Source organism: Panthera leo, chromosome E2 (genome assembly GCF_018350215.1).
Source record: "Panthera leo isolate Ple1 chromosome E2, P.leo_Ple1_pat1.1, whole genome shotgun sequence".
NCBI classification, from domain to species: Eukaryota; Metazoa; Chordata; class Mammalia; order Carnivora; family Felidae; genus Panthera; species Panthera leo.
Genome location: NC_056693.1, coordinates 48,720,211 through 48,729,343, shown reverse-complemented (window position 1 = coordinate 48,729,343; position 9,133 = coordinate 48,720,211). Strand labels below are relative to the sequence as shown.

At 46.5% G+C, this 9,133-nt stretch overlaps 1 protein-coding gene and 1 long non-coding RNA gene across 3 annotated transcripts in view; one reads left to right on the top strand and one right to left on the bottom strand.

Moving 5' to 3' along the window:
* The window catches only part of PDPR (pyruvate dehydrogenase phosphatase regulatory subunit), a 37,846-nt gene that overhangs the window by 6,038 nt on the left and 22,675 nt on the right, over positions 1–9,133 (bottom strand). For both annotated transcript variants that reach the window (XM_042918251.1, XM_042918250.1), the window contains 4 exons: positions 8,585–8,697; positions 7,376–7,470; positions 5,731–5,820; positions 228–410 (listed from right to left, as the gene is read on the bottom strand). In XM_042918251.1, coding sequence (XP_042774185.1) covers positions 228–410; positions 5,731–5,820; positions 7,376–7,470; positions 8,585–8,697 — 481 coding nt within the window. The remainder of the gene's footprint in view (positions 1–227; positions 411–5,730; positions 5,821–7,375; positions 7,471–8,584; positions 8,698–9,133) is intronic.
* LOC122207905 lies at positions 344–1,034 on the top strand. The gene is made up of 2 exons (XR_006197054.1): positions 344–429; positions 876–1,034. It is a non-coding gene; the product is annotated as an uncharacterized LOC122207905 (long non-coding RNA).

The window sequence follows — 9,133 nt, the reverse complement described above, 5'->3', positions numbered from 1 at the left end:
GGGCACACGGCTGCCGCAGTTGGTGGAGCAACTCCAACCTCAGGGGGGTCCGGTTCAAAGAGCAAGCCAGGTGCTCAAAACCAGTGTTCTCCACATACTATGTTTTCCTATCAGGCCGGACACACTTTTCATCCTGAGGACTCCTCACTGTCTTCGTCCACCCGAGGCCCTTCGCGGGCCTCCACTTCAGCCCTTCCTTGCTAGGGCAGAACGTGCCGATACCGTACCTTGTCCAGTTTCACCCGAGATTCTCGTCCGCATTCCAGGGGTGTGGTGAGGGTGTTTAAATCCTGACCCCAGAAGGCAAAGAACTTCTCGATTCGAAGACTACGAAGAGCATAATAGCCAGCATTCCGGATTCCGTATTTCTGCCCAACACTCATCACTTCGTTGTACACGTGGAGGGCATACTAGAGGGAGAAACGAGAGGTCAGCAGCCCGCACACCTTCAGAATTCAACACGGAGTGTGTCTGGCAGCACCCAATGGGGGACACCATGAACCTCAACAAGGGAGGAGGGTGTGTGAAATTCTCAGGTGGTCTCATCCTCGAGCAACTGAAGCGTCACTGCCCAGGAGTAATGACCCAGGGTCACCCTAACCCGACTTACGCTCCACGGAAGCAGGACCCATAGCTTTCCCTTCTCTGTGGAGCCTGGGACAGGGAGCCAAGCACACAGCAGTCCTCAAATGAGAATCCTACACACACACTCACCACCCCGTCAACGGCCAGGCCCACAAGTGCCTCTCAGTCCGCTCAGCCACCGCGGCTCTGCTCTCGCCCCAACTCCCCACCCCATCCCCACTCGTGCATTGCCTGTGCTGGGAAATGTGTGTCACACAGGACTCCGTGGGCAACGTCTGTTTTTTCCACAGATGGCACATCTCAGAGACCCGCCCCCCCGCCCCCTCAAGTGACTGAGCCAGGAAGGCGGCACACCCTACCCGTGTCCCACAACGGCCAGCCTCTCATGTTATTCTTGGTCCTGGAAACTGTAAGTATCAGACACCCTAAATAAAGTTTTCTCAACTGAAGGCAGATACTCATACTGTGTGATGTTTAAACATATTCTGTGACGTCTAAAGCCTACTAACAGACTACATTATTAGCTTTAATAACTAAAAAGACAAAATGACAAGAGAAATTAGAGAAACGTCGTATGATCGCATTTACGTGTACAATCGCAAACAACATGACCCAGATCTGCAGAAAAAGAGGCTGGAGTTGTTGTTGGCAGAGGTGGGGAGAGGAAAGTGGGGACTGGAGGAAGGGAGGCAGAAGGTACAAACTTTCAGTTACCAGACAAATGAGAACTAGGTATGGAATACCCAACCTGATGTCCGCAGCAGACACTGCTGTGTGACAAGTAACACAAGTTGTTACAAGAGTAAATCCTAAGTGTCTTCATCCCAAGGAAAAAAGCTTTTTAACAATGTTTATTTTTGAGAGACCTAGCCAGGGTGGGGCAGACAGAATTCCAAGCAGGCTCCATGCTGTGGGCTCGAACTCACAAATTGAGATCGTAACGTGAGCCGAAATCAAGACTCAGATGCTTAACCCACTGAGCCACCCTGTGCCCCACAAGGATCTAGGACACACGAATCTATGAGACATAAATGGTGCAAAATGAAACTTACCACGGCGGTCATGTCACAGGGCATGTCAGTCCATCATTCTGTGCACCTTAAACTTGTACAGTGATATATGTCAATTATATCTCAATAAAACTGGAAGGACGGAAAAGAAACTGGCTTCACTGGTGTTGCAGTTCTGTACCCTGGCTGGGTCTGCTGCCCTGCGTGTTGCTCTCCTGCAGCCAAAGAGGCATCTACTGAATGGCCACGGTGGTCAGGACAGCTTGAAAAGAGTTGTGGAAAAAGAGAATCTGTGCGGCCCCCGTGCAAGTGACACACCTGAATGAGCAATGGTGGGGGCAGGAGGCCCATGGGGATGGACAGCAAACGAGAATCATCAAAAGCCAGCATCTCTGTTGCACTCACTGCTTCAGTGTCTCCAACTGAATCGTTAAGAGGAAGGCCAGGGAATAAAGATTTGAAGCAGGTAACTAGTCTTGGATTAGATGAGAAAAGCAGGTCCCCATCATATATTCCTTTTCTAGCTGTTGGGGATTTAGTGTGAGCCAAACAAGAACCTGCCATCTGTCCCCATGTTTTGGGGATGTTTTCGTTTCCCCTCAAAGAGACAAGTACAGTTAACATGGGTTTGAACTATGTGTGTCTCACTTCGATGTGGAGTTTTCAGTAAGTACAGTACATGACTAAATGTATTTTCCATATGATTTTAATAACATTTTGTTTTCTCTAGCTCACTGTATTAGAAGAATATACAACACGTGTAGCACACAAAACGTGTGTTAACAGTAAGGCTTGTAGTCAGTGGTAGGCTATTAGCAGTTAAGGTTTTTGAGGAGTCAAAAGTTCTATGTGGAGCTTTGACTGAGTGGGTGGTCGGTGCCCCTGACCCCCATGTTATGCCAGGGGCAGCTGTATACCCTTCTTGAGGACAGGAGCCAGCTTGTAAAGAACCCAGGCAGGGCACAAACCACCTTGTGGACTCACTGAAAATCATAAAAACAAGACCAGCCCAGGAAAATGAGTAGAAACCAAGGCCTCGAGTAACAAACCTGCTGGAGCCACTCTTGATCGAGTTTAGTGAATTCATGACAAGGGCACCCAGGTGACATTTCAGAACCAGCCCCTACCTGTACAGGGACAGCAGATCAGCTACATTTGTAGCAACTCTTCTCAAATTGCGAATAATCCCTTCATCTTAGTGTCGTCACAGTTGTCTCGACAAGCATATGGAATTTCATGGGCTAGTAAATTTGTGCTTCAGTTAGTAACTCTAAGAAAGCCTAACCCCGTAAAAGTAATACAACTAATATCAGGAACAAGAAAGATGCCTACAATCCCTACTCCTTGTCACAACTGGACAAAGAAATTGTAGGAATTAAAACTTAAGAAAGAAGAAAAACCATTACTGTCTCTATGATAAGACTGAACCCTGAAAATTCCAGGTACTCAACTAAAAAACAACTATAGTAAGATAAATTAGTAAAGAAATATAGACTAGAAAAAATAGCTTTCAAAAATCATAATCACTTAAAAGACAATGGAACAAAGACACCCTTCCCACTCACAACTAGCGACAACAAAATATTATTCAAGTAAACTTAAAAAATGTGTAACATCTATATAAGGAAAACTTCAAAATACCTCTGAAGGTCACCAAAATACTTGAGTAAAACTAAAAGGCATTCTTTGTAAGATTTAACATATTTCGTCAATTCTCCCTAATATATAAATGTAACATAATCCAAAAAATACCAGCAGCAGTATAATTATACTAGATAATTATAAAGTTTCCAAAGGAAAATAAGGAAACAGGAATTATTTTTTTCCAGAGTTTGCAAGCTATAAGGGACAATAAGCACTAGCAGGTATTAAAATATATAATAAAGACTCCATAATTAAAATAGCATAATCCTGGATCATGAACAGATAATCCAAGGGAACAGAATAAAGGTCCAGAAATAAACCTGAATGCATACAAGAATTTAGTATCTGGTAAGGGTACAATGTGAAAGCAATTGGTCATCCATGTGGAAGCATGTGTGATCCATAGCTCATCAAGTACAGCAACAGACACTGCAAAAGGATGGGGCATTTAAATATTTAAAAAAAACACAGGGGCACCTGTGTGGCTTAGTGAACCCACTAAGTGTCCAACTTCGGCTCAGGTCATGATCTCACAGCTTATGAGTTTGAGCCCCTCATTGGGTTCTGTGCTGACATCTCAGAGCCTGGAGCCTGCTTTGGATTCTGTCTCCCTCTCTGTTCCTTCCCCGCTCGCACTCTTGTCTCTCTCTCTCAAAAGATTTAAAAAAATTAAAAAAAAAAAAAAACCACAAACCCATACTCAGCAACACCACTAACTGTAAAAGTAATGGAAGAAAACTGGGAAAATTTTATAAGCCTGGAGTGGAGAAGTCCCTTTTATATATCAAACTCTAGAAGGCACAAAAGACTGATCAACTCAATTACAATAAAAATAAAAATAAAAAAATCTTCTGCAACATATGAAACATTTTCCTAATTTTTTAAAAAACCCTCTACATGACAATAAATGAAAAGACAAATGACAAACTGGGAAAAAAACTTATAACTCTACAGCAAGGACTATCTGACTCAGACAATGCTCAGAAACTGGTAAACAGACCAATCATTCAATACAAAAATGTACAAAGGTATGACCGGAACATTCAGTTATGCAACATTTCTTAAACATTTACTATGTGCCAAATACTTCTCTAGGTGCTGGGGAAATAAAAGTTAAGACAGGCAAATATTCCTGCCTTCGGAGAACTGACACTTAAACAAGGATAACTTGCCGAACAAAATAAAACAGATTTTATCAGACAGTGGTAGGCACTACAGAGAAAAAGAAAGCGGCAAGGAGGAACGGGGGAACCAGGGGATGGGGCCTCATCCAGAAGATACCACTCAAATAAGACCTGAAGCAGGCGCAGATGCGAGAGTCTGCCGGGGGGGCGGGGGGGGGGGGGGGGGGGGGGGGTGGAGACGAGCCAGGAGAGGGAGAGGAAATGCAAAGGCCCTGGGGAAGGAGCAGCAGCACATTCAGGGACCAGCAAGTAGCGGGACAGGTAGAGAAGGTAGGATCACATCAGAACAGGGTGGCGGACGGGCAGGCAGGAGTGTGCAGGTCCTAAAGAAGAGCTTTTCCTTGGAAATGCATTCCAAAAAGTTGCTTCATACTCTGGTTCTCTTCAGATCGCATAAATCTTTCGCCTTTTACAAAAAGTTGCTTCATCCCACGTATAAAGAAAATTACAACTGCACTGACAATTCTCTGTCAGCCCAAAGTGTGAAAACCCCGTACTGGTACACGCACACACGTACAAGGAAAGAGAAGCTCTTGTACACGGAACTGTTTATAACAGCAAAGGCCTACAACCGGAAACGCCTCTTAGTACCAGCCTAATGATTCAACGATCTGACAGAACACTATCCTGCTGTTAAAAAAAGAAACCGGGGGGCGCCTGGGTGGCTCAGTCAGTTAAGCCTCCGACTTCGGCTCAGGTCATGATCTCACAGTTCGTGAGTTCGAGCCCCGCGTCGGGCTCTGTGCTGACAGCTCAGAGCCTGGAGCCTGTTTCAGATTCTGTGTCTCCCTCTCTCTCTCTGACCCTCCCCCATTCATGCTCTGTCTCTCTCTGTCTCAAAAGTAAATAAACGTTAAAAAAAAATTAAAAAAAAAAAAAAAAAAAAAGAAACCGGGAGTGCTTCCTCTTTAGGGACTGACAGGGCAGATCTATACCATCAATTGGTGAAGAGATAAAGATAAAGGACAGCAGTGTGCTTCCAACTATGTTTCTAAAACAGGACTAAGAATGTCTTTGAACTTGCTCGCATATGCACAAAAATCTCTGACATGACCTTCAAATACTAATAGTTGTATCACTGGTAGTGGTTGATAGGAACTGGTCAGGTGGCACTAAATACTTTCCATAGGTTTTAAACCACGTAAACGTATTTCCTAGTCGAAACAGTAAGTAACTTAGTCCAAAATGTTAAAGTGCCCCTAATGCAGCCTGCCTCCGTTCCCGAGGCCCGGTCAGATCTGGCTCTCTAACCCCGCCAGTGCCCGGCAGGCGTGCGAAAGCCGGCCACCTTCCTCCGCGGGACTCACCTCTATGGGGATGTAGAGCATGAATCCCGGCTCTCCCGTGTGAGTCATGCTCATCACCCTGATCCCATTTGCGTAGCCCACACTCATCTCCTGTGGAAGCAAAGGGAGGAGGTCAGCACAGAGAGTCTCCAGGGGAAGTGAGCGCTCAACATGTTTGTTAAAGGAACGAACTCCTGAGGTAAACCTCTTATCAGCTCCGCACCCTTTGACCCTACGGCAGAGCCATGCGCCTGAGAGAAATTCATCCCCAGAGTGGTCTGTTTTCGAGTACTGGGGTCACCAGAAACGGAGCACGGTCTTTACACTCTTCTCACGAAACATCACCATTTCAGGGGCACTAGCCAAGCTGCTGGTGGGAAGTGGAGGCGAAGTCTTTACAATCGTGAAACATTTCTTTTCGCAAAGTCCTCCTAAAGGTTTGTTTTAGGGGCGCCCGAGTGGCTCAGTCGGTTAAGCGTCTCTTAATTATGGCTCAAGTCATGATTTCAGGGTTCATGGGATTGAGCCCCAGTGCAGAGCTTGATTGGAATTCTCTCTCCCTCTCTTTCTGCCCCACCCCACTTGTGCACGGTCTCTAAAAATAAAGAAAGAACCTTAAGAAGATTTCAGTCAAGAGTGTCAAGAGCAACAAAGACCAGGCCCGTGTCTTCTCTGGGGCATCTGGCAGGCAAGTCCAGGGCACCTGCCCTACAAAAGAGGATGCCTGATGACCACAGAACATGGTGCACCTGCTACCCTGGGGTCAGAGATGAGGCTTCTAATTCAAAATGTGTTTACGGCAGCTCAGTTACCTAACAGGCCTCTGACACAATCCCTGTTCCTATAATGGCAAGTGGTTAAGTCCCAGAAGGCACTGGAGCAAACTGTTCCCACAGGAAGCCCAACATAACTTGCTACCCTGTAGGCTCACATATGTGCATCATTCGTTCCAGAACCCAAGGCCATGCAGGGAAGGGTTGCTGATGGCTAACGGTGAGAGTGTTCTGTTGCTTTCACTCTGCCACGGAGGAAAAGGGACACTGTACAATGAGTACGTGGATCTCCGCTTCGGTTTGAACTTCAAAGAGCCTCCATCAGTCAGTAGCTGCCCCACAGCTGTTTCGCTACAGGTTGTCAAAACACTAGTCTGTCTGCACCTCTCTTATCGGTATTGTTACTACTTCTTTTACTCAGTTCCAAGATGCTACTGCTGCCAAATATAAGAAACTTATGTAAGTTGTTTGGGGCTTCACCTGAACATCTCTTACCTGGAGATGCTACACACACAGAAGTGACTCTGTGAATGGAAAAGGAGAAGCACTGCATGGAGAGAAGGAACCTGACCTTAACTGGCATTTTTGGCGTTAGTGTCCTAATCCTTTAATTTGCACATTTAATCTACTGCTACAAAAAGCAGTAAATAGAAAAGACTGATATTCAGAGAAGTTAAATCCACTTCAAAGATATCCTAATGCTTATTAAATAAGGAGACCTAGAAAGGTGAAAAATAAAGGGACGAATTTATTGAGACATTTTATTTGCTCCATAAAAGCCCCAACACCCTCTCTCTGTGGACATTAACGCTGTAGTAAAACTGTGTAATTGCTATCCCTATAAAAGAAATATTCCCTGTCCATTTAAAAACTAGAACTTAATTAGCACCCACCTTGCAGAACAGACTTGGGAAGTGGTCTGGAGTCATAGGGGCATAGGACAACTCGGACAGCACATCCACAGCTCGAGGGCCAATCAGATTGAGGGCTAAACAGAAAAGAACAAGAGATGTCTGGCCAGTCCAGTCCCCTCTGAGCCAAAGGGAAAAGTCTGTTTGGGACTTGCTCTCTCACGGCCAGGCCTGGGTGATAAGCCCACGAAAGCGCCTCTCTGCCTAGGCAATCCCAGGATGGACACAGAGCGCCCCAAGTCTGGCAGACACCTCTCCTGACAGGCCCGGTAAATGCATGCACTGCTGACTGCTGGCCAGAGACAGCCTGGCCAGCGTGTTTCCTCTTCCCGGGGACACGGGGAAACATCCCATAGCCGCCTTTGTGGTTAGACGGGGAACGTGAGACCGCGTCCTGGCCAGGGCGATAGGAGCCCACTTCCAGGGCTGGCCACAAACCTCCCACACGGTTCCCATCGCCTCCTTCCTCCCGCTGTTGCTATATGGTGAGAACGGCCCAATCCCCGATCAGCACCTGGAGGAGAGCGGCCCAACCTGCCCAGGTTCCGTCATGGCACAGCAGCCTGTGGAAATTATACCCCAAACACCCTCTTGGGCTAGGAAACAACTTCGGTTCAGTAAGATTGTGTAGTTTGCCAATCTGGTAGCAAACAGTCAAACAGATCTGCTGCTGTGATGAACTGGCCACGAGGACATGTTGGGGGTGAGGGGCAGTGAAGTGGGGGATAGGCAAGCATTAAAGCTGGAATGAGGAGGTGAGGGAAGGGGCCGCTCCCTGACAAGACTGCTGAGGAAGAGGTAGATCATCAGGAAATTAAGTCCTCCTCAAAAATTATTCACTCACTTAAAAAAAAGTTAAGGAGAAATTTTGAAGAAAACAATATTTAGGTAGTAGATTTAAAAATGTATTTTTGAAGTAATTTTCATTCATCCAACCAATATTTGCACTCCTCCATCCTCGCTGGAGGGGGCACAGCGGGAAACAAGACAAACGGACTGAAGCACAACTCACCCCTCACTTGCAAAAATGCAGGGACATATCAGAGATCAGTGTTCTATGACCAGGGCGCCTCCAGCACGCTTCTCACTCTGACCCCCATTTCTGAATGTCAGCTATAAAGAAGGCAGATGGAGAAGACGTATCTGGACAGGCTGGCCTCTTGTGCAGCTGAGCCTGGAGGGCCGGCTTACCGGTGTATTTCCAGGTGACATCTTCCAGAAGCAGGTTGCTGTCTTCTGGCATGTGTTTCTTAAGCCAGGCCCAACAGTGGACCTGCTGGTCGGTTGGGGAAATCATGAAGAAACTGAAAGGGAGACCGGAAAGTAATGTAAGCCAGGCAGCAGAAAAAGCATCAGGAAGCAGTCAAGTTAACTCGTTTCAAAGCAGCCGATGAATGAGAATACTGGCAAATGACCTCTTCGCCTTCAGAGGAGGCCAGGGGCACATAATTCTAGGACATACCACATAAGCACCGAAGATCCCGGCTTCCTGTTAGTGCCAAGATATACAGACCTACTGACACACCAGAACACTTTTTCCCAGTAGGGGGACTGTTATTTCCACCTCGATTTGTATATAATCGGGTATGTTTCTTCCCCATTTTCCCCCGTGGCTTCTATTTGCACTGCATTGCTAAGGAACTGGCCAGGAGTTACCGAAATGTCTTTTCGTCCTCAGTATGGTCATGGTTTCCCGGACTGTGAGCCGGCGTTCTGCTCTGCGACGACACCTCCAGGAGG